This window comes from Thamnophis sirtalis, unplaced genomic scaffold (assembly GCF_051295495.1).
Source record: "Thamnophis sirtalis isolate CommonGarterSnake01/CBP01778 unplaced genomic scaffold, rThaSir2_p1.2 scaffold_5, whole genome shotgun sequence".
NCBI lineage: Eukaryota > Metazoa > Chordata > Lepidosauria > Squamata > Natricidae > Thamnophis > Thamnophis sirtalis.
In genome coordinates this window covers 69,845,817-69,871,102 of record NW_028261385.1, presented here as the reverse complement: position 1 = coordinate 69,871,102, position 25,286 = coordinate 69,845,817, and the positions used below count along the sequence as shown (strand labels likewise).

General features: G+C 39.1%; 2 protein-coding genes across 2 annotated transcripts in view; one reads left to right on the top strand and one right to left on the bottom strand.

Annotated features, from left to right (window-relative positions):
* The window catches only part of LOC148045417 (uncharacterized), a 69,128-nt gene that overhangs the window by 35,915 nt on the left and 7,927 nt on the right, over positions 1-25,286 (bottom strand). Inside the window, exon 2 of the mRNA XM_087715987.1 lies at positions 23,745-23,793. Within this exon, the coding sequence (XP_087572113.1) occupies positions 23,745-23,793 (49 nt within the window). The remainder of the gene's footprint in view (positions 1-23,744; positions 23,794-25,286) is intronic.
* On the top strand, positions 6,757-25,012 carry ANXA1 (annexin A1). Its single transcript, XM_087715986.1, has 13 exons — positions 6,757-6,811; positions 11,527-11,606; positions 13,533-13,626; positions 14,884-14,978; positions 16,244-16,357; positions 18,344-18,434; positions 18,962-19,041; positions 19,141-19,197; positions 20,733-20,826; positions 21,993-22,088; positions 23,035-23,093; positions 23,895-24,017; positions 24,708-25,012. The coding sequence occupies exons 2-13, from the start codon at positions 11,541-11,543 to the stop codon at positions 24,762-24,764; spliced, it is 1,026 nt and encodes a 341-aa protein (XP_087572112.1). The 5' UTR covers positions 6,757-6,811; positions 11,527-11,540; the 3' UTR covers positions 24,765-25,012.

The following is a 25,286-nucleotide window of genomic DNA, read 5'->3' as shown; positions in this document are numbered from 1 at the left end:
ATCTTTTAAAACTATTTCATATGTAGGACAATAAGGTTTGGGTCCTGAATTAGTCTCCTTGAAATTAGCATCTAATTCCTCCCTTTTCTATATTGAATCCTAGGTGTAGTTTAAAGAACCCTAATACCACTTTAAATATTTTTACTGTTTTAAGTATGCAGGAGTTTCAGTTTAATAAAGGGGAGTTTAAGTATTTGTTTCAAAACTACTGGTTTTTCTTGTTTCACATATTTGTGTGGCTGAGAACATGGTCAGGAATGACCTACTCATGAATTAACTCCCATTTGAAATATATACAAATCAGAGGCCCAGGCTGTACATTCTTAATGAAAATCAGGAATTTATTCACTCAAAATTATTTATTAAATTTCTACACAGCTGGACTCCCACTGACTCATGGTGGCTCACAAAGTAAAAGCACAGGGAGTGGGGGTGATAGAACAGTAACACAGAGACTCAACTCAGTTTAATATCAGTTAACACAGAAAACAACTCCGAGAAAGTAGTGTAAGATCAGAAGATGTAGAGAGACCTGGCCATTACAATCTGCAAGAATCGGACCTGACTCAATGGGTAACATCCTTATCAACACAGAAACAAAAGAAGACAAAAACCTGACAACATCAAGAAACACACCCGTGTGATCCCATAAGTTTGGAAAACATCCAAATTGAAGATCAGAGTGAACATCCAGCTCTTCAAGGCCTCCGAGACACCAGTAAGGTGGGAGCCAAGTGGATCTTAACAATAGAGGAGGCTTGCTTGCAAGATCCTGACAGATGGCATTGTTTAATCAAAGGAACCTGGTGTGTGATCGCCCTGCCAGATCAAATTGGTGGGGCAGATATAATGGGAAACAGAGGAGCTAGCCAGATAGATTCCTATTATAATCTCAAGCTATGAGAAGACCTGTTATTCTTATGCTATTTCAGGCAGCGGGGACACCCAGTTTTTACAAACTACCAGCTGGAATTAAACAAAGATTACACACACATATCAACCTTGCCACTCCCAATATACTAAGATAATATCTCTGTTGAGCAAATTGTTTCCTTAAGATACTGCAACAATGAAAACAGCTAGAGCAAATTTACCTTCTGCCATGGTGAATGAACTGCAAGTTGGGAATAATGGGTCCATTCAGGTTAGAAACAGAAAAAAAGGAAAGGACATCATGGGGGAGAATTTGACACAGAGCATGTTTAAAAATTCAAGAGACCTGAAAAAGAATAGGATTTTGTTTCCGTAGGAAACAAAGCCACGGTTCTTATGGGGAATTGGGTTTCTTATCTGGCCAGCAATCGTGCGATTACTTTAAAGGGTTTATTTGCAGCCTGAAGATACTTCTTTTAAAACAATGGTTTTTGGAAACAAGAATGTCTACAGTAGAATAAATCTTTTAAAAAGAAATTTGTAAAGATTGAACTGAAAATGGTAAAACTTGAAGGAATGAAGCTTTATACATATGTACAGGTTGTTCTCAATTTACAACCAGTCACTTAGAGATCATTTGAAGTCATAACACATCCTGGAAAAACTACTTACAACCTGATTTGAAGTTCTGATGATTCTCCATCCCCGCGATCATGTGACCGTCTTTTGGATACTCAGCAACTGGCCCATTTATGGATGCATTGAGAATTTACTGTCCTATAAATTGGAAATAGTAGGCTACCATAAGCAATATATTGCCACATTTAAAAAAATGGGGGGAGCATAAGCAACAGCATTAAGTTTTCATTGCTATATTATATTCCAAGGACTGATTTTCCTGAGTGCTTTCCTTATTCCTTTCTACAAAATACTAATGCTGCAAATTTTTGCTTTACACAGCAGGACTACAAATGGATAACTGGGCAATTGATACATCCAATCTGCCTTTCCTAGTAGCGTTTTTTTTTAAATTGGAGAGTCATGTACTACAGCATAGGTGTCAAACTCGCCATGTCACGTTGCCATCACATGACATTTCATGACATTTTTCCCATTCACAGAGCTGGGGTGGGCGTGGCCTGCGGGTTTTGCGTCTGGCCCAGGGGCCACCAGTTTGATACCCCTGCACTATAGAGTTAAAATGTAAGTTACCCAGAAGACAACATTGGGGAACACCTGTATAAATTCTTACACAGTCACACAATAAACCAAGTGATCCTCCCAATGCATTGGTAAAGTCTAAAACTTAGACATGATTGGATGGGATAAGAGACCCTAGTCTGTGGCCCCACTGAGTTGAGGCTTTTAAATACATTTTTATTAGTTTATCAGCATATAAAATACATTTTTTTAAAAAAAAAGTAATAAAAAACTTGAAAAGAAAAAATATGGAATAAAGAGGGCGGGAGACAAAAAGGACCGACTTTCAACTTTTTTTAGCACATTAGCAGATAACATTACAACCTCAACATTTTATTTTCACACAGCAGTATATACTAGCCATTTCTATAGCAGAGTTGAATCGAAGTGCAACATACTCAAAGCATGGAGGGAAAACCAGACTAACATTTCCTTTTGCAATTTCCTAATGTTCTTTGCCCCTGCAAGCCACACCAAATGCATTTGTTAAATGTCAGCCCAGCAGAGGAATTTCACAAAAGGCAAGAGCTGAGAAAGGGAGTGCTGGTATTTGTGAGACAGAGGCTAGGAGTGCCTCTGAGTCACAGAAACCGCTCCTCCTTGAAGCAAGGCTTAAAGGCAGCCTGTCTTTTCTTCAGTGGGATCCAATTTGTTTCTTGTCTCCTTAGAGAGCTGGGTAGGGAGGACTATCTAAGACCTAATGATTCATTTAGGGAGCTGAATGAAGAAGGCAGCCTTGCCCAGGCTTCTTCATCAGATTTAGGGCTCCAGGAAGTAACTGGAAATTCATTCATTTCCTTGTAGTTGAAAAGAAACTTCCACAGCCTAATAATCGGACATATCAGGATTGTTAGTGTCAGAGGGAAAGAGCAGTGGTGGTTCCTACCGGTGTAGCCAAACTGGTAGTGGTATGGCAGCCTGGGTTGCTGGAACCGCCAGCGACCCAGGCTTGCCATGCCCCTAAACCAGTCCCCTCGTTGCTGTTGCCACCATCTTTTTTTTTTAGTTCTGTGCATGCGCAGAACAATTTTAATTGAACTGCGCATGCACGTGAGCGAACCAGCAGTAAAGCCGGGCAGAAGCCACCCCTGGGAAAGAGATTGAATAGAAAGAGCTAAAATTACTAAAAGGAGTGTAGGTACTTTGCACCTTATATAAAAACCAAAGACCAAGCTTACTCAGTTTGTCGGTAACTGGTAAATCAGTCGCTTATATTTTGAGCTAATTAGAAGAATTAAATGAAGCTAATTAAAAGAATGACAACACAGTGGAGAGGTTCCTGTACGGTAGACTATGTCCCCCTTTATGATTTGTGGACTTCAACTCCCAGAATTCCCATGCTGGCTCAGGAATTCTGGGAGTTGAAGTCCAGAGGCCATAAAAGGGCTATTGTTCCCCATCCCTGCTCTAGAGTATATTTAGGTATTAATAAAAGATAGATAGAATAGATGAGCTTGATTCCTGCAAGTATCTTTTTCTAGAATGGTTTTTTTTTTGTTCTTTCAGATTCAGGAGGCTTTAAGCTTTGTTTGTTAGATTCTTAACAAACATAATGATTCAGCACCCAAGATGCATCTATTCAACTTAAATAGGTCTACAGGTAACTTAGATAGGAGTTTGGGAAAACCTTTTACACACCCGCAATTCTACACACAACTTCAAGCTTTGCATGTTTTGATACTTCTAGGACTGTGCTATAAATTAATCATGTCCACTAGCATTGTGTAGATTGAATCTGGCCTTTTATTTTTCTTTCATTAGAGTTTACTTAGCATTAACCACATCCTTAGAAAAAGTTGGCTAAAGGGGAGGAGATACGAATGACAACTCAAGTGAGAAGAAAAGAGATTGCTTTTAATCTTTGCTGCTGTCTCAGTTCCTGCTCATACTTGGAAAATGTGCATCAGTCCAACTGTGTCTCATCCAGCAAATAACTTGGAAGAGAATCATGGTGATGGAAAAGGATTTAACCTCTGTTGCAACCAACAAAACCAATTTTGAAACATTTTACTATACATTAATTCAACAATAATATAAGTGTAGCTTCAGCTTCTTGCACAATAAAAACTAGTGACAAATTGAGAAGGGTTTGCTCAGCCATAATTTTGCACTACAATTGTGCATTTTCATTAAACATCCTTTATTCTTCATCCTTTAAACATTCTGATTTGCTCACGCGGAAGAGTTAGGGTAGGTTGTTGGGAACATAAGAAGAGGAACAAGACGGAGGTCTTGCAGTCCAAAGCCTGCTGATTTTCTAACAGAGATTGCACTGTTATAATCACATGAGTCACACCACTTGAAGAGGCCTAGGGTGAAGCAGTCATGTCTTCCTTAAAGCTATACACCCACCTTAGCTCTGTTTCCAGAAAATTAGAATTAGAAAGGAGAAGCTTCTGAGGTTGCATTGATCTTTTTTCTTCCTTGGCTGCTTTTTTTCATCCAAGATCTGATACTTTCTTGTTCTAGATCCTGCTGCTTTAGAAATTCTCTGGGGTGAAAGATGAAGTTTGGAAATGATGGTGTGGGGATGAACTCATATTATCTCCCCGAGCTTATGTGTTTACATACTGCCTTTTGACAGATAATATTTGTCCTTTTGACAAGTGATAGTTGCCCATTTGACAGAGAGAGGGGGGGAGCGAGGGAAGGAGGGAAGAGAGAGAGAGAGAGAGAGAGAGAGAGAGAGAGAGAGAGAGAGAGAGAGAGAGAGAGACAGACATACAGACATACAGACAGACAAGAACATAGCTAATTGGGTGCCTTTTCTTTACCTATCCATGAAAAAAATCTTACAGTGCTCCATATTTCCTATAATGATGAAGGAATCGTAACAGCAAATTCAACAATTCAATTTAATTATTTAAAATAAATTTTAAAAATGTTTTAATTTTTGTCATTCACATTTTATTTTGTCCCTCCTTCATTTAATAATTTTATTCCACCATTTCTTAGGCATTAGAGTAACTTGTCTCATGGCAAATTGGCCATGGCTGGTTGTCCCATAGCAAGTTGGCAGTGGCAAGTTGGCTAAGGGGATTTGCCCTAGACAATTGTTATTAGCTTTAGCTATAGATTTGTTTTTTCTATTCCACTTATATTGGATAGGGTAAGATTTCACTAATCTAGGAGCCCGTAAGCAACCATTCTCCATTTTACAGTTTTGTAGCTCAAGCATTTTTAACTTCATATTTTACAGAAAACAAAAACAAAACAACAAATCCCATCTTGCTTCTAAAAAGTGGTAAAAGAAAAGTGGGTTGAGTTCTATACTTGAATAGTTTGTGAGATACCAAGATGTCTTGGTGATATGGGTGTGTGACAGTGGTGGGTTGCCAATTTTGTTACTACTGGTTCGGGCGTGTTCCCGTGCATACTTGCGCTCACGCGTGAAGCTTCTGCGCATGCAAAGAAGTATCTGGGCGGGTGGGTGGAGCTTCCTGCCACTGCTACTACCGGTTTGGTCGATCTGGGCCAATCTGGTAGCAACCCACCTCTTGGATAAACATCCCCAACTTGTTACATCTCAGATGTATTAGCCATCAACCTCATATTTTTCAGGTTAAAGATTATGCCACATGGGAATTGTGGATATTGAAATCCTATGTAATTGATGGATATCCTGATTAAAGCTGATCTAGACAAAACTTGCAGCATTTGTATACCTATGCTGTAGCCTCAGAGTTTCCCAGTGTTAATATAATAAAACCAACCTTTTCAATACATGTGGTCATCGACTTACAACCATTCATTTAGCAACTGTTCAAAGTTATCACGGATTTAAAAAAAAGGAAAATTAACACTTTTTTCATTATGTGTCCTCATGCAACCATTGGAGCATCCCCACAGTCACATGATCAAAATTCCGGCACTTGGCAACCATTGCGTATTTATGACAGTTGCAGCACCCTGAAATCTTGCAATCTCCATTTGTGACCTAGCCCAGCTGGCTTCTAACAAACAAAATCAGTGGAGGAAGCCAGATTCGGATAATGCCTGTGTGATTTACTCTGCAATCATGGCAAAAAGATCATAAAATCAGAGAAAACTCACTTAACATAAGTGTTGTTTATCAACAGAAGTTCTGGTCCCAAATTTGGTGGTAAATTCAAGGACTGCTTATAGAAATGATGCTGATACATACTCTTGGTATGATCTAAATAGCCAAAGCTTCCTTGGAGAATCAAAATATAAATTCTACACTGAATCAACTGCAATTTGTATATATCTGTTAAATATATAAAAAAGGGAAACTTTATATTATGTAGCGAAAAGCCTGGGAGATCATCCTGAAATCATCCTGAATATCAGTTGTAACAGATTAGCCTACCTTACAATAAGCTTATGCAAGCATTTGTCTATATGTTGAACTATAAATCATGCAGTATATTGCAATAACTTATCAAGGCATTTCGACAGTTAAATGCCATTGCCTTCAAGGCATCCCCAAGAACATTACACAACATTTATTCCCCGACCTTCAGCAGTTTCTGCATTAGCTCAGAACTCAGTTTCTTTAAGCGAGTGGATAATAGTTTGTTTGAAAGGCTTGTCTTTTGACTAAGTCCTGTATTTAGCCTTCCAAGCAACCAATCACGGGGCTCTTAGTAGTAAGCACTGGTTGTTAGGTGTGGCTTCCTGATGGGTCTATAAAAGTAGGAACCACAACTTAAAAGTTTTCCACAGACTCATTTCTCAGCTTGGAAAATATTGTTTTTGAGTTTTGGAAAAGGAAAAGGTATGACTCTTTTGATATTTGTCCTTTGCTGATAGTTTTAGAAGTATGTAGCTTCTTATTTATGTAGCTTCTTATTTACTCTAGAGTATAACCTACTTGAATTTATTTCTAAGTCAATGTAGAACTATAAGACTATTCATGTAAGTTTATATCTGTTTCTCTTGTCTGTATTTTCCAGTAAGGGAGTAGAAGGCATTTAAAACTGCATAAACTGCATGGAGTTATAATTGTTTGTAACAGTCGGTAGCTTAATTCTAAATAACTGTGCATTTTTTCCCTCTTCCTGTTCTTTTCCGTTACCATGGAAAGCAGAGTTATTTTTATCTGCCAAAGTATGAGTTAAGACAGAAAAAATGCGCCCAGTGCCCTATGTGGAAAGTTTTCTTTTTTTAAAAAAACATACATGCTGTGGTTAAGGAAAGCTTGCTTAACCGTTTCTCAATTGTTAAATGTTTATTCCTTTGCACCAAAAATAAAATATGACTTTTTTTTTCAGAAAGGCAACTACATTTTATTAAGTTTTTGTTGGTAATTATTTTTAATATAGGAATGTAAGAACTGTAGAATGTTATTCAGAGTCTTTTTATTTTTCACAAGTATATTCAGAAGTAGATACTGCTTTTTCTTCCTTGTTAAGAGTTTTTTCAGGAATTTGTGGGGGGGCGTAGAGGGTGGGGGAGACAGGTTTTTCCAGTTTCTGCTACCTCTGGCCATCAAAGAAGAGTGACCTGAGAATTAATGTGTCCTGAGTAATGACAGGGAAAATATAATGTCCCTTCATTTGGAATGGACTTGTATACCCAGCTGCATCTGAAATGCACTTATTAATGAGATGGAATTCAGTACTTGAATTGAATTTATTATATTTCTATGCCGCCCTTTTCCCTGAAGGGGACTCAGGACGGCTCACAACTCAAGTCAAGGGGGGGGGGTACAAATAAGGAATAAAAAAGACGAACAGAACAATACACAATTTAAAAGCACACAACAACCATACCATTCGAGGGGGGACAAAAGCTCATTAGTCCCAGGCCTGTCGGAACAGCCAGGTTTTAAGGGCTTTGTGGAAGGCCTGGAGGGGTAAATTCTGAGTAAATAGGTAGAAATCTTAGAAATATTTTCTTAAATACTTTTAAGTTTGTTGAATTATGTTCATTTTAGTCAGGTTAAGATTGAGCCTCCTATTTTATGCAATCATGCAATTAAACTGTAATTCTAAAAGTGTTTCTATAGCTAGTATCAAAGGTTTATAGTGGTCCAGAAAGCAGACCAAGAAATGTACAAGTTGGCTGGATCTTACAGTGTGTGTAGTTATAATACATACATACATTCATAGCATCAGCGGGAATGAAACTAAATCATGTGGTGGTCACCTGACGAACTATATGGATCAGCTGCGGCTATACTGGGAAGTCTCCATTATTTTCCTTCTGGAATTAGGACCGGAATGAACTCCCCAACAGTTGGGATCCTAGGGCAGGCTTAGGATCACATTCACCTTGGACTTTTGGCTGTGTGCAGGAAAAGATCTGGGAATTCTACCAGTTGAGATTGTTTCAGAAATAGAGAGGCAGTAGGAAGGCTGTGGGCAGGGATTGACAGTGAGATAGTAACTGGATAAGGAGATATGGAATGCAGCGGGCAGGCCATTCTCAGGGAAGATCAACCGGGCAGCTAACACTTGCTTTCCAGATCGCTGTGCTCAGCATTGAAATCTAGTCTTCACAGCTTTGGAGGCCCTGCACTCCAGCTGCCTTTGCTTAATGCCAGGCCGGCCTGCAATAAAGCTTATCTCAGATGATTATGGATGAGAGAACTGATCTGGCCTGCATTATCAAAATCAGGTTGGTCGTAGATGTAGGTCTTCTTCCCCAGAAACATACTCTCATAGGTTTCAAGAGTGACACTAGCTGTGATTCTGGGGCGGGGCTGCTGGCCTAGCTGCTCTTATTCTTGAATCTCTAGTAGCCTTTAGGGGAGTGGCCCTGGACATAGCCACATGCAAGCTCTCTTTGTGAAGTTGAGTTGCAGGGATTAGTTGCACTGGTATTTTGCTGGACCTGCTCCAGAGACTGGAGGCCAGGCACATTTTTGTACTGATTCATTTCCTTTTTCTGTGGCTAGTACCTGTCAGTGCTAGTGTGGGGAGGAGAGGTCCAGCCATTTGGTGTGCTCAAGGCTCTCTCTCCCCTCCTACTTAACTTCCATTTGGAGTTGCTGGGAGAGGTAATCCACTGGCATGAGGTTTGGTATCATCACTATGTTGATGTTAACCAATTATGTGTGTCTACACCATGACCAGCAAGTGATTTTATTCAGGTGATAGTTTAGAGCTTGGAGCTGTAAAGCCCTGAAGCTGGTTGGAATGCTGGCAAGGTGCACTGATTTTGGTTTTTGGCCCCTGGAATCAGGTGATTGACATTTCTGATTCTGGATATGGTAACACCCCCTTGTACAGATCTGGGGAACAATTTGAGACTCCTCTTGGACTCACAACTCCTGCTGGAAGAAGAGGTGGGAGCCATGGCCAGAGAATGAATGAATGTATTGTCTGAGCTTGATTGTGATATTTCATTACCCAAAATAAGTAGCATTATTAATGCTAGAGAGGCATTGGCTCAAATCTGTCTTCTGCACCAATTATGCCCATTCCTGAACTGAGGGACTTCTCATAGTCGCTTCTGTCTTAATTACCATCTTCTTCAGATTACCGCAATGCACTCTAATCAGGCTGCCCTGGAAGACATCAGAAATTTGCAACTAGTCCAGAGATACAATTTGGGGATCATCCAAGTCATACCACTATTGCATGAGCTATACTGGCTTCCAGTTGCTTTCTAGGGGATATTTAAGTTCCCAGTTATTACTTTTAAAGTCCTATATGGCACAGGCCTAGATTACTTGCAGGACTGCCTCTCCCAGATGGTATCTGCCATTCAGATAGGGTGGGTGAATTCCAGATCTCCTCCCTTAAGGTCGCCTTGATGGAATCTTTGAGGCATACCTTCTTGGTCGTCACTCCAGGTCTTTGGAATAGCCTCCCACCAGAAATCAGAGGTCGCCAACCTTTTTTAGCCTTCTGGAGACCTGTCTCTTTTCCCAAGCATCTGGGTAGGATTGGGGTTTGACCTGTGATGATGTTTGGTCTAGTGCCTGGGGGAAGGGTCTGTTTTTAATTATGGTTTATGTTGTGAGCTACCTAGAGTCACTGTTTGAGATAGGTGGACATTTAAGTCTTGTAAATAGATGGCAAAATGCCTTCAAAAATGCAGCACAATTCTGCACTTCCAAAAAGAGGCATTGATTGTTGCCCTAGATAGGTCAAGTGTTGGGGGAATTTATAAACAACAGCAAAAAATTTGCTAATGCAAAACATTTTTTTTATTTTCCAAATATTTATTTTATTTCTTTAAAAAAAACCACAAATATTTCATCATTTGTCAATCATTAAGACATTGAAGTACATTTTTTGTGTGTGCCCCTCCCTCCCTCCAACCCCAACCCCCCTACTCCTTTCCCCCCCGACTTCCCAGAACCCGTACACGGTATGGATTTTTAACTAACCCAGTCTAAAATCTATTGAGAAAAAAGAAATAAAGAAATTAATGACATTCTACATTGACCTTAGCTTCTTCTTACTGAACTAACTTTTAACAGTTTAAATCATTTCTGATCTTAAGCATAGGCTAACTGGAATTTCTTGCTCCCGTATTTATTTTGTATATAGTCAATCCATTTTTTCCAGTCTCGTTTATATCTCTCATTTGAATGATCTTTAAGATATGCTGATATTTTAGCCATCTCGGCTAAGTTTGTGACTTTCAATGTCCATTCTTGGATTGTAGGCAAGTCTTCCTTCTTCCAGTATTGCGCCACCAACAGTCTTGCTGCAGTTATTAGGTGCAGAATCAAATTAGTCTCTACCACTGTAAAGTCCCTTATATATACCTAGTAAAAATAACTGAGGAATAAACTTTATCCTTCTTTTAAAAATATTTTGCATGACCCACCATATTTTTATCCAAAATGCCTTAACCTTTTGGCAGGTCCACCATATATGATAATATGTAGCATCGAGAGAACCACACCTCCAACATTTAAGCTGTACATTCGGATACATAGAAGCCAACTTTTTAGGATCTAAATGCCATCTATAGAACATCTTGTAAAAATTTTCTCTCAGATTTTGAGCTTGTATAAATTTCACATTTCTTACCCAGATTCTTTCCCATGTATCCAACATTATTGGTTCTTCAATATTTTGAGCCCATTTTATCATACAATCTTTAACTAATTCGAATTAGAATTAGCTAATACAAAACATTTTGTTCTGAAAAAAATATGAAATGGTATGTTCTTAATAATACTTTAATAAAATTATTCATGGCTGAAACCAAGAAGATCTTAAGATCTAGTACAAGTCGTAGCCTCAGTTCACTTAGTGGGTTTTTTTTAACCACTGATCATTCCTCTCTAATTCCAGTAACAGGGCAGAGTAAATCAGTAAATGATGCTATTTCCCAACCTGGTGCCCTCTGGAATTTGGGTTTCTCTTTTGGAAAGGGGGCAAGGAATCCTCTTCAACTTTTCTAATTATTAGAATGTCTAAAACAGGTAAAAGGCCTTTTCCCTACTGAATGAAAAAGCAAAAGAAAAAAAAAAAGGGGGGGGGGACAGTTTGTCACTTCATTCTGTTCCATCTGTTCCCTTTGCAGAAAGTTGAATCAAGATGGCCTTTGTATCTGAATTCTTGAAGCAAGCAAGGTTTATGGAGGATGAGGAGCCACAATATGTTGTAAGTTTCTCTAACAACGAATCAATTTGACTTTACAAAGGAATGTTGGAAGTATAGTTAAATGAATGGGAGCTATCATAAGATGCTATAGGGAAGAGTATCAACCAGAAATAGTTCTTTCTGAAATGTATTTGAATATAAGTAGCTCGGGTTGGGCTGTTGGTCTGAGCTCCAAGCTTGGCAATTTGGTTACAAATGTTTCATCACCATTTGAGAAGACATCGTCAGTGTGCATCGTCAGACAAGCACAATTCATAGTGCACTGACAATGTCTCCTCGAATGATGATGAAACATTTGCAACCAAATTGCCAAGCTTGGAGCTCAGACCAGCAGCCCATAGCTCTTCCTTTTTCTTTCCAGCAGTTTCTTTTGCTCCTTCTTTGAATAATCAATGTGTTCAATTCCCCACATAAATGATAGATGTTTTTTTCCTCCTATTCTACAACTGATACTTTACTTATAAGTTCTGGTATGGGCAGCCTTTGTCCAATCCTTTTACGCATGCATTTAAATTTAGCACACATTAATTTAAATTTGAAATTAGCATAACATTTGTAAATAAATGCAGTTCATATTTTTTGAGCTGGTAAATGGAGCAACAAGCTTGTGGCACACACCTGGGAAAGGTAGACTGTCTTATTTGCTCCCCATTGGTATTTGAATAGGTGGTTATGTTCTTTTTAAATAGTGTTAACCTTATTTTTAGGACTTGCCTTACAGGTCTGATATGCTTTTCACTTCAGAATAGTAGGCAATGAACTCTACTGGTTTTTAGCAATGGTGAGGCAAACATGAGCCAGCCAAAGAGATTCGGGAGTGATCTTTTCCTTTCTGAGATCAAGAAAAGAGTTTCAAAATACTGAGGCAGTGTTTAGCTGACTTCCTAAAATAAAAACTTCTACAAGTAGTTCTCAACTTATGGTCACAATTGAGCCCAGAGTTTCCATTGCTATGCAAGACAGTTGTCAAGTGAGTTTTGTCTCATTTTATAATCTTTCTTGCCATAATTCCTAAATGAATCACAGCCGTGGTTAAATTAGTGTCACGATTGTTAAGTGAATTCGGCTTTCCTATTGATTTTGCTTGTCAGAAAGTCACAAAAGGTGATCATATGACCCCGAGACACTCCAACCATGATAAATACATGCCAATTGTCAACAGCAATAGCACTTAGACTTATATACCGCTTCACAGTGCTTTACAGCTCTTTCTAAGTGGTTTACAGAATCAGCGTATTGCCCCCAACAATCTAAGTCCTTATTTTGCCCACCTCCGAAGGATGGAAAGCTGAGTCAACCTTGAGCCAGTCAGGATTGAACTACTGGCAGGCGGCAGAGTTAACCTGCAATACTGCATTATCACCACGGCATGGCTCTTTGCCAAGCATCCAAATTTTGATCATATGATTATGGGGATGCATGCAACAACGGTCGTACGTGTGAAAAATGGTCATAAGTCACTTTTTTCAGTGCCGTTGTAACTTTGAACGGTCACTAAATGGTTGTAAGTCAAAGACTATCTGCATATAGTTTCTGATTATTCATATTTAAGAACAGCCTGAAATAAATACTGATACTATGGAATAACTATACTACTGGGCCTTGCTAAAAACACAAATATTAAAAAAGGGAAGATTTTGCATTCATAGAATTTGTAAGCTCATACAGAAGCAGGGACCAGTGCCAATCATGCTGCTCTTCATATGAGTCAGCTATAATAGTAACATATCATTGCTTTATAATTATTTATTATAATGAATGCCTCTTAGCATATTCCTTTACAAATGGTGAAAATGGGTTTCCATCATTGCATCATCCAGGTTATTCTTTAGTTTTCATCTAATAATTATTTTTGAATGTACCTTGAAGATTTGGGCAAGGAAAGATTTTTTTGAATGTTTCAATTTTTCAATTTATTCTTAACAGAAAACTTCTAAAACTGGCTCAGCAGTCCATGCTTATCCCAGTTTTGATCCTTCAGCTGATGCGGCTGCCCTAAACAAAGCCATAACTGCTAAAGGTAGGAAGGAAGGATAAAATCTGTGAATGTAAATGCTGATTTTTGCTCAGATTCTTATTTCTCCAGTGGTAATGCCAATTTAGCCCATTTTTAAAAGAAAGGTCCACCCAAAAATGCACCTACATTTTTGTGTGCTTTTTCCTAAGCATCTTGTGGAACGGTAGATTGAGACAGTTTCAGCAAAGTCAAAATTGCAGCAGGATAGGTTCAAATTATGTTGTCATTTTTTTTCTTGACAATTTCTGTTTCCTTTTTCCTTGAGTTGTCACGTGAGCCATCCCATTCAGCAAGAGGCCATATTTTGCAACGCCTTACAAGAAATCAGGGTTGACTGGAGAATTCTGGAAGTTGAAATTCACAAGTCTTAAAATGGCCAAGGTTGGACACCTGTGACCTAAATGATGATGAGATGAAGACAGGCAAGAGTAGTTTTAAGCATTTAGAGAGAATAGAGGCATAGGAGAGCAGTTAGCAAGGTGGTATTCCATAGGTTCTGACCAGTTCTGGAGAACCGGTAGCGGAAATTTTGAGTAGTTTGGAAAACTGGTAAATACCACCTCTGACTGGCCCCACCCCCATCTATTCTCTGCCTCTCAAGTCCCAGCTGATAGGGAGGGAATGGGGATTTTGCAGTAACCTTCCCCTGGAGTGAGGAGGGAATGGAGATTTTACAGTATCCTTCTCCTGCTACACCCACCAAGCCATGTAAACAGAATTGGTATTAAAATGTTTTGAGTCCCACCACTGAAGCATTTCCTCTTAAAATGTTAGGAAAAGCAGGCAGAATGTGACTTCTGGAATTCTTTCCAACCTCTTAAAAATACTCTTAGCCATATGACCAGCAAGGAAGAGAGAGGATGGTTTGGAATGGAAGCATCTGTGATAGTCTCAAGAATATGAATTGGTGGGACTTTTTCCTTCGGAGCCTCTGGTAAAACCTGGCCCATGATAAACCTAAACTTATTTTTGGAGGCTTCTTCACCTCATACCAAAATCTAGTTCCATTCTAGTTTTAGAAAGTTGTTCTTCAGCTGGACAGAATCCAATATCCCGTGACATATTTCTCTTTCCAATGTACTGCTGGAAGGAATTTTTTTAAAAAAAAAGATTTTCAGCCAATCAACAAATATGTTGATGAAAACAACCTTGTTGATAACTCGGTTGAGCAACAGTGTTACCTTTTGATGCATTGGTTGTAGTGTGGATTGAATTGATTATCTTTGTGTTAATGATTTTTTCCCCTCATTCATGATTTAGGAGTTGATGAAGATGGCATCATCAATATTTTGACCAAAAGAACCAATAGCCAACGACAGCAGATCAAAGGGGCTTATCAACAGGCACATGGCAAGGTAACTTCCTTAGTACATACCTTGCATAGATACTTTTCACTTTTAGCATATTATGTATGATTAAATCAGTATTTCTCAAACTTGGCAATTTTAAGAGGTGTGGAATTCAACTCCCAGAATTCAGAAGTATGCTGGCTGGGGAATTCTAGGAGTTGAAGTCCACCCGTCTTAAAATTGCCAAGTTTGAGAAAGAACGGCTGAGATGAATAAATAAAATATTAAATTCATTACCATGTTGATGGTTGACTTCTAAAAACAGGCTACATAAAGCACACTAGCTTTTTAATATTGGTGGGAGGAGAGGTATAGCTTCCAGTTGACCTTCATGGTTCTGATTCAGGTTTGAGGAGCTTCATGGTAGAAAATAGAATAATAGAGAGGAAAGGATTTTGGAAATCTTCTAGTCCAGCATTCTCCTCAAGCCGGACATGCTATATCCATGATGGCAAACCTACGGCACGCATGCCACAGGTGGTATGTGGAGCTATATCTGCCGACACGCGAGTTGTCAGCTCCAACATGAATGCGCATGCCGGCCAGTTGATTTTTGGCTTTCCGGAGGGCTGGGGGAGGCCGTTTTCACCCTCCCCAGGCTCCAGAGACTTTCCTGGAGCCTGGGGAGGGCAAAAACAGCCTTTCCTGCCCCCCCCCCCCCCGAGAGAAAATACCAAGCCCAGCTTGAAGACAACACATATGGCGGGTGAGCGTAGGATTTTTTTTTGTGTGCATGCGCACGTGGGGGTGCCCCTTGCATTATGGATGCCGGCACGTGCATCCATGTGTGTGTGTGCTTGCATTTTTGGCACCCAACAACAAAACGTGCTATACCATTTCAAATGAATGTCTGTCCAGTCTCTTCTTGAAAATAGGGGTTTTGTCTCCTATTTTTTTAAAAAAATAGAACCTGTATCATTCAGTTACAGGCAGGTAAGCCCTACCTGTGAATGGGTGTGAACAGAATGAGCAAAGAAAAGCCACTTTACAAGGATAAATTAACAAGGACTTAAACAAATCTACTGGAACTGTTTGTTTTGTAAGTGCAAGAGCTTTATTTAGGAGATTATCTCATGTCCAGAGTACAAAAGACAAGGGAGTATATACATATTAAAAAAATGTAAACCAACTGCTTTTTCCTTGAGGCAGGAAGAATGAAGTTCTTATACATGGTTTGGTATTGAACATTTTCTTGTGTGTTTGGAAAATACTGTTTTATCATATGAATAAGTTCTATAAAGAGTTGTTAAACATTTGTTTTTTTCTCATAGTCTCTGGAAGACGCTTTGAAAAAAGCTCTCAAAAGCGATCTAGAAGATGTTGTTGTGGCTATGCTGAAAACTCCTGCCCAATTTGATGCTGACGAGCTTAGATACTCTATGAAGGTACTGTATGCTTGTCTTTCAAAGTTTGGGTGGACATTATACTAAAGAGATATGAGTGCCGAGATGGCGCAGTGGTTAGAGTGCAGTACTGCAGGCCACTTTAGCTGACTGTTAGCTGCAGTTCGGTGGTTCAAATCTCACCGGCTCAGGGTTGACTCAGTCTTCCATCCTTCCGAGGTGGGTAAAATGAGGACCCGGACTGTGGGGGCAATATGCTGACTCTGTAAACCGCTTAGAGAGGGCTGAAAGCCCTATGAAGCGGTATATAAGTTGAACTGCTATTGCTATTGCTAGTGAGAGAGAAACCTTCTCAGTTAAAGCAGGGGTGTCCAACCTTGGCAACTTTAAGAGTTGTGGACTTGCTCCTGGAATTCTCCAGCCAACGGCTGGGAAATTTCAGCAGTTGAAGTCCACAATTCTTAAAATTATCAAGATTGGACACTCTTGGCTTACAGAGACATTGGAATGAATGGTATGTTTGCTGGAAGTTGTCATGTGCTCAATGAAGAAGCTGAAGGAGTTCCATGAAAATTGCACTGTAAATATATAGCCAATATAGGTGGAGGGAGGGTAATCACATGGTTCAGTACAATGCAAACTGTTTTGGGCTGAATTCCCACTTGGTTCTCCAAGTTCTATTAAGTGGTAGGTGTTAAAAATTCTCAAAGTCCATAGTGAAGTGATCAAGGACAGAAATAATCTAGAATAAGGGCAATTAATGTAATTGTTTTCTGGTGTGTGGAATCAGTCCATTTCAACAAATTTCTTCTTTGTCGTTCCCAAACAAACCACCTTCAAAACATGTTGAACCATCCAATTCATTCTGTTCTTTGTTTCTCTTTTCCTTTCTTTTTCTCTCAAAATATTTCAGTATAATTAATGTGATCCTGGCATATTAGACGAAAAAACTTCTTAGAAATTACAAGGCAATTTATCAGACAAGTCAGTTTCACAGTTAGAAGAAATTAAGAGTTACCTGCATTGGAGAGCAATAGAGAATTATTCTTCCTTTGAAACGATGGGGTAGTTTTGACAAATGATGACAGTCAAAAAAGGAGATAAGCTTTAGAGTCTTTTTCATAGTGCCTTCAAAACAGTTTAACATTTATGTGTCAGATTTATACCATGCGGCAATCTAAATTATCTGTGGTTTACAACAAAAATAAAAACTAATACATAGTAAGGTATCAAAATACCTAAAAGAAACCATTGACAGAAGTCAAGTAATGTCACACTTCTAGTGCTTTCTGGGAAAGTTCCATCTTCAATTTCTCTGGAAATTAGATAATGTCAGAGTCAATTGAGCTGCCATTCCAGAGGAATGAGGAAAAATGCACTTCCAGACTTTAGATCTCTGACCTCCTGAAAAAAAACAAAAAACCTGCTGCTTCCCCAAACATCATTGGATCATTTGACACAACTTCAGTGGAGAAATACAGTCCTGCAAGTGAGGAGTCAAGCCAGAATAGGCTTTATGGATTAAAACTGCACTTAAAATTGCACTCAGAAACTAATAGAGACCCTATGCAGGCTCCCCCCTCCCCTCCCCCCTTGGGTTTGTTAGCTGCCCTGAGTCCCTCTGGGAATAGGGTGGCATATAAATACAATAAACCTTAAACCTCCAGAAAAGTGTAAGAGGAACCTATCACCAACCGCTGAGCCCCTGCAAGTGGTCTTTAAAGGCAGTTCCATGTAGAGCACATTGCAGTAGTCTAAATGGATGGTAATAAGTACATGCCAATATAAAATGTAAGCCAGCCCCATGTTAATCTTCGTAGTTCAAGATTCCATTATTGTCTCCTGTCATCCAGGTAGCTATAGGTGAACTAATATTTCCAGCAAGGGCATAAAAGCTGGAATTGTAGCTCAGTAACATTTTATAGCCAAAGGTTTCTTGCATCTGCCTGAACATTGCACTTGATGGAATAAGTTCTTTTATTAAAAAAAAAAAACTTTGCTTATGTATATTGATTTATTGCCAAACAGGGGCTTGGAACAGATGAAGATATCTTAATTGAGATTCTGACAACAAGGAATAATAAAGAAATTAGAGACGTCGGCAGACAATATCAACAAGGTAAATTACTCCTTAAAAAAACAACACCTTAGATCTATTTTGTTAATGCCTCTTCAGCCAACAATGTAAAGCATTTTGGTAGTCATTTGTTGATACAGTTGAAGTTATATATCTGGTTTATGGCACACCTGAACAAAAAAACCCAGCTGTAAGGATTTTTAGAACCCTAAATTCTAGAAGATTTTTACCAATTGAAGATAAAAACTAATGTCAAACTAATGTACAAGAAAGAATAGAACATCTGTAAAGTCGTATTCTGTTTTTGAACATCTGAAAATAACTTGGCATATTTATGATAACCTGCAAGTTTTCCAATGAAGATAAAATTGGAATTTCTCATGGAAAGCTTTCAAGGTATCATTTACATCTTGCCTTGTGAAATCTAAGCAATGATTTAAAAATGCAAGCCCGAGGAGATTACAAAAGGAATTGAGTAAAAATGTAGAAGCCTTATGTAAGGAAGAAAATAATTTATGGCTAATGCTTGCATTTGAAGCTCTTTTCTCAATATGTTTTCTCTTCTGCAGCTTTTAAGAGAGATCTCGCCAAAGACATTGTCTCAGATACTTCTGGAGATTTTCAGAAGGCTTTGGTTGCCTTAGCAAAGGTTTGTATTACTCCATAATGTTCAGAAGTCATATTGGTTCAATAATGATCTGTGATTCTGGTATGCAATATTGAATTAAGTGAGACTGATTTGTTTCAGGGTGACCGGAATGAAAATCCACATGTGAATGAAGAGTTGGTAGACAATGATGCAAGGGTAAGGAATACTTATTGCTACCTTTGATGTCTGTTTTGCCTTGCCTGTCAAAAACGAGACTCCCTTCAGGCAAGTGAATCCATTCCAAGCACTCCTCCCATCTTCCCAGGGAAGAAAGGATATGGGACTTGGTGCTGCATTTCCCGGCAGAATGTCCTAAAGGTGCTTTTTCCAAAAGACAACTGGACTCCCTCTATTATTTCCTTTTGAAAACATTTTGCTTTTCATCCAAGAAGCTTCTTTATTACAGAACTGAATAAGCTTCTTGGATGAGAAGTGAAATGTTTTCAAAGAAAAAAAACCCAAGAAAGTCCAGTTGCCTTTTGGAAAAAGCATTTTTAGGACAACCATGGCCTGTATGATTGAGAATGTCCACAGACATTTCCCAGAAGAAGTATTGGATATAAGACTCACTTTAAATTTTACAGCCACCAAAAGGCATGAGCAAAAGGACGTGGCACCTATGGGCTTCCTGTAATGAATCTTTGTTGCGGGTTTTACTTCCTGCCTTTGCTTTTCTCAGTTAGTCAGTGGCTGATCCTTTCTAGGAACAATCTTATGTTTCTTGGATGGCTCATACAAACTCATCTATTAAAGAAGTGTATTAGAATTGCATGCCAAGAGAGGAAGTGATAGATCCTGCAGGAAACACATGCCTATGTAGACAAAAGAAATAGGGAATAATGCACATCAAAATGTCAGAAGGTAGGACTTAATCCTATAACATTAGTTGCTATCCAGCTGTGCCTTGCTGGGGTTCGTAAATGAGGAGCTGAATCTAATCCCTGAATGTGATTAACTTCCTCATGTGTCCATTAGTTGCGGAAAATCCTCAGGAAGCGAACCAGTGGTGGGTTCCTACCAGTTCGGCCAAAACAGTAGTGGTTTGGCGGCCTTGAACCGGCAGTGACCCAGGCCTGATAGCCCCTGAACCGATTCTCCGAGTGGTGCCATAGGGGCCACCATCTTGTTTTTTGCTTCTGCGCATCCGCAGAGCAATTTTTATTGCACTGCGCATATGCGCACAGCGCACCCATGAGCGAATTGGCAGTAGTGACTGCTGGAACCCACCCCTGGAGTGATAATCAGGACATTAAATTAGTATCAATAACTACTGAATTTTTGGGAGGTACATTTTGGGAGGTACACATTAACTGCCATCAGCCACCAGCTGATCAAAGGAAACTCTTCTTTTTCATACTGGCAAAATGATAGCTGTTGTACCTGAAACCAGAAAGATTTTTCTTTGGAGTAGACTTAACATACATCACTGAGTTTTCAGAGTCACCCCCATATGAGAGCTAAAGTAGTGGTGAAGAGTGTGAGATATGGGGCTGAAAATTTTGGAGTTCGGATTTTGCTGTGCTTATAACCCCAGTCAATGGCTTGGTTCTCAAGCCTTTCATTCACAGTTGGAGGTCCAGTTGACACCTTCTGAAAAGAATGCTGTTACGAAGTCTTTTGCTTGAATCTGATTATTATATCTCTAATGTTTTGGAATCTCTCTCTTGAAATGGTTTCTTTCATTGTAATAGAAATTATACGAGGCTGGAGAGAGAAAAAAAGGAACGGATGTTAACGTTTTCATTGAGATTCTCACTACCAGAAGTAACCAACACCTTCGAAGGGGTAAGCAGAAAGCAAGAAACGGCATAAGTTACAAAAGCACTGAAAAATGTGACATGACCATTTTCCACACAAAGGACCATTGCAGCATCCCATGATCATGTGATCAAAGTTCAGATGCTTGACAACTGGCACATATTTCTTATAATTGCAGTGTCCATGTGATCACCTTTTGCAACCTCCTGACAAACGAAGTCAATGGGGAAGCCAAATGCATTAACAACCGTGTTACTAACTTAAAAACTGGAGTGAGTCACTTAAAAAAGCACCAACTCACTTAGCAACTGTCTAGCTTAGCAATTGAAATTTTGGGTTCAATAGTGGTTGTAAGTTGAGGACCACCTGTATTTAAATCCAGAAATGGAGTGCACGGCCCTTCTTATTTAAGTCAAACTTACATAATTTGGGATTCCAGGAGTCTGTATAGCTTCCAGAAGCCTTGCATGTTGTTGTGGCCTGCCAGTGGCCAGCAGAACTGGCAGCAGATTTGGACAGTGAGGAGGTTGGGGAGGAACATGAGCCAGTCCTGGAGTCTGGGGAAGGCTCTGATGATTGCTCTGCTTCAGAGGCAGAGATGGGGCCAGGGCCATCTGACACTTATCAGCTGCCTTCGGAGTCAGACATCAGTGAGGCAGACGAACAGCTGGAGCCTGTTCCCAATGTGCGCATGCGCAGAGTTGCCAGATGAAGGGAACAGCAAAGGAACAAGGGTCGACTTGGAAGTAAGGCCACAGGTAGACGGTGAATGGCTCCTCCCATAGGGAATAAAAGGGGAGCGAAAGGAGAAGGGACTTTGCAGGAGACAATTAGTTCATTCCTGCATTCTTGCCAAGTATTGCGGCATCTGAAAGATATTGGCCTGACCACTCTCCAAGCCTGATAAAGATCGGTAATTGTGAATTATCTTGAAAAACTGTGGGCCGGGACTTTGCTGGAGAGGAATTCACTGTAAATTAAATAAAAGGGATTTATCAGGATGAGGACTTGGCTTCATGCTGCTGGGGAATCCTAGGCCAGAACACATGTGGTCTCTGTCCTTTCTAAAAGTGGATAGCAGATTATAATCTTGATTTGATAGATGGGGAAAGTATTAAATACGTGCAGCATAATCCAATCCTGTGTACTTGTTAGGGAAACAATCTGTTTCAAATTGTCCTCTTTGGTTTCAGTTTTTCAGAGATACCGGAACTACAGCAAACATGACATGGAGAAAGTTCTGGACCTTGAGCTGAAAGGAGACATTGAGAATTGCTTGACGGCACTTGGTATGTAAACCTCTTCTGTACGAAAGGTGTTCCTTCCTAAATTTGGTCTCAAGATTATGCCTTCTGGAATGTTATTCTCCCAGAGATCAGATTGGCCCTTTTGACTTATGAATGCTCTTGTTGTGTTCTTGGGGATGGAGGGTCAGCGTGTCACTTGGGCCATTCTATGGTTTTATTGCCAGTTATTATTGCTTTGATAGCAGCTGCTGACTGTGTATTTATTTTGCATTTTTGTATGTGTGTTTTTGCTGGTTTCCCCCCAACCCAGTCTTACTTGTTTGAGAGGAACAGCTATAAAAATAGAAACAAATTAATTTGCCTCTTAGTAACCTAATAAGGCTTGCCCTTGAAGCTGGGGAGGGCATAGCAGCCTTACATCTTGCCCTGCACTGTCAATCAGTGACGTTAATAACAACCAAGTATTTTGTATTATGTTTTGTTAAATTTTTGTCATTCTGTAAGTGAGTTTTGGTGCATGCAAAAGTATGAAAGGGCATAAAGAGTCTTATCTTATTATTATACAATCACTTCCAGAAGAAAACTGGTAAATCTAAGAAGGCAATAAAAATATCTGATGGGTGTTTTTTTTAAAAAAAAGAATAAATAATAAATAAATAAATAAGTGTAAATAAATAAATATTCCGTTTTATCAACAAAACAGAGGAGCATGTATCTGTTTATCTTTTCTTTGCCAGCTGTGTTTTAACTTTTTGGATAAAACTTTACTAATCAGTTCAAAGTTATTTTCTTAAAGTCATAAAAAGGTTTCTTCTTTCCTGCTTCTCTGCCCAGTTCTGCCACAATTCTTTTGTTAGCTATATATAACCGTAATGTGCAGTTATTCATAAGATCACACTCTTTGGAAAAATACATTGTGTTTCTTTCTTTGCACCTTGCTTTTGTTAATTTATGGTCATAAATAATCTTGGTTCTTTCTCATTTCCAGTGAAAAGTGCTGTAAGCAAACCGGCTTTCTTTGCTGAGAAGCTGTATCTAGCAATGAAGGTAAAAGAAATGTTACCACCAGGAAAGGGGCTTTGTTTTAAAGGAGTATGCCAACACAAACATTACATTTTCAATCTTCTGATCCTTTCTCTTGAAAAAGAGAATAATCCATTCGTACTACATTTCCAGTTAAGGCAGACAATTTTGGGCACAAGTTAGAAATAATGGTTTCAAGGAACATAAATCCTTCCCTTCCCACCCACCAGTCAGTCAGAACCGAAGAAGCTTCCTGGATGAGAAGCAAAATATCTTCAAGGGAAAAAAACAAAAGTGCAGTGGCCTTTTGAAAAAGCACCTTTGAAATTGCACACAAATATTTGCTGGTGGGAATATGCAAGATCTCATAATCTGCCTCTGGCAAACAGTATCTGGGAGTGGTTCATTATGTTGCTTACAATAGTAGAGGCCTTTCTGAAATCAGAAAAGGACTCTCTGACTCTATGGAGACAGATTCCCCTCTAACAGAAACTCAGGTGGCGTAAACAGTGGAGTGTGAACTCAGATTTCTAGTACAGACAGGCGTGGCTTGAGTTTCATTCATATGGGTGCAGACAGAAAGATTATGATGTCTATTTCTGAATGAATATGCAAAGGATTTTTGTTCTCTGAGGTAGCTCTTTGATGCGGTATCCTTGGTGTTTTCTGACTTACAAATGGCTCTTTTGTCGTCTTCTGAGTTGTCACGTGAAAGTCTGGAGACCTATCATAAAGGCAAAGAGAGTTTAAATTATCTCATAAACCAATTCTTAAGCTCAAGAATTATGAAAATAATTTATTTCTATTCTTTTTTTTCTCCCACAGGGTTCCGGAACCCGTACTAAAACTCTGAACAGAATTATGGTGTCACGGGCTGAAATTGATATGAATGAAATCAAAGGTTTTTACAAGGCAAAATATGGGGTGTCTCTCTGCCAGGCAATTTTGGTAGGTTATTTCTGCTTTTATTTGCGGCTAACATGGGTTTAAGGAATTAGACTTTGTGATTAAGGAATTAGAACCAGAACTAAGTAGCTATGTGGTTTGCAATGGGACTTAAGAGTCCAGGATTTTTATTTCCATTGACAGAATTAAACATATTATGACTGTATTTGGGTGGGGGTAACAGTAATATAATTGAGGCTATTATAGCAATAGCATGTAGACTTATATACCACTTCACAGTGGTTTCCAGATCTCTCTAAGCAGTTTACAGAGTCAGCTTATTGCCCCCAACAATCTGGGTCCTCATTTTACCAACCTTGAAAGGATGGAAGGCTGAGTTAAGCCTGGTGGGATTTGAACTACCAAATTGCAGGCAGCCGATAGTCAACAGAAGTAACATGCAATACTGCATTATAATTACTGCATCACCACGGTTCTTTATCTTATAATTAAGATTTTTTTTATTATTCTTATTAAAACTGTTCACCCAGTTTTTAATGTAATTCTTCAGCACACATAAAATACTGAGTTTTTATTTTGTGTGGTTGCAGCCAAACAAGTGGAGACAGGATCATGTATCGAGCATGAACTTAGCTTTAGAATATAAGTAGGGGTGAGATGAACAGGAGGGACATGCTTGCACTACTCTGGCTTTGTTGGATATGAATTCTTTTCATTTTTCCCCACATGCAGGATGAAACAAAGGGCGATTACGAAAAGGTTTTGGTGGCTTTGTGTGGCAGTGACTAAGTTTTGCATCTTATACATTCCAGTTACTTCCTTGAGAAAAGTTGAGGATACGATCTTCCTTAACTAAAGGAATCTTTGAACCACGCTTTCTTAAGAAGAATAAGAAGAAAGCCTTTTTTTATACAAATATCCAAAGCCAAGAGCACAGAAAGAACCATTGTGTTTGTGTTTGCAAGATTAAGATATATAGAACAGGGTGTTGGTCTTCACAGGCCTAGTTAACATTCCAAATAAAATAAAATCTGTTATCCAGTGTGATGATTTATTTTCTCCTGTCGATGTTGATTCAATGCCTTTAAGAAAGAAAGTTGCAAATCCTTCAAATATTAATTCCAGGAAGAAGTTCAGTAGAGTGACAACAGTCTAAGCACAATGAGCCTTACCAGTGGCCACACCCTTAGACATGCATTCTGGTTGCCCTACAATATAACCTTTCAAAAGTTCTAGGGAAGAGTACTAGAGGCATGCTGGAAATGGGATGACTGACCCTTAAAGAGGCCCTGATGGTTTCCAGTATAGTCA

Bases quoted from the DNA above. Each gene is read 5' to 3' on its own strand.
- ANXA1 (XM_087715986.1), top strand. From the start codon at position 11,541: ATGGCCTTTGTATCTGAATTCTTGAAGCAAGCAAGGTTTATGGAGGAT. The intron at 18,435-18,961 runs GTAAATTACTCC...TCTCTTCTGCAG, and splicing joins CGGCAGACAATATCAACAAG to CTTTTAAGAGAGATCTCGCC. The intron at 24,018-24,707 runs GTAGGTTATTTC...CCCCACATGCAG, and splicing joins CTCTCTGCCAGGCAATTTTG to GATGAAACAAAGGGCGATTA.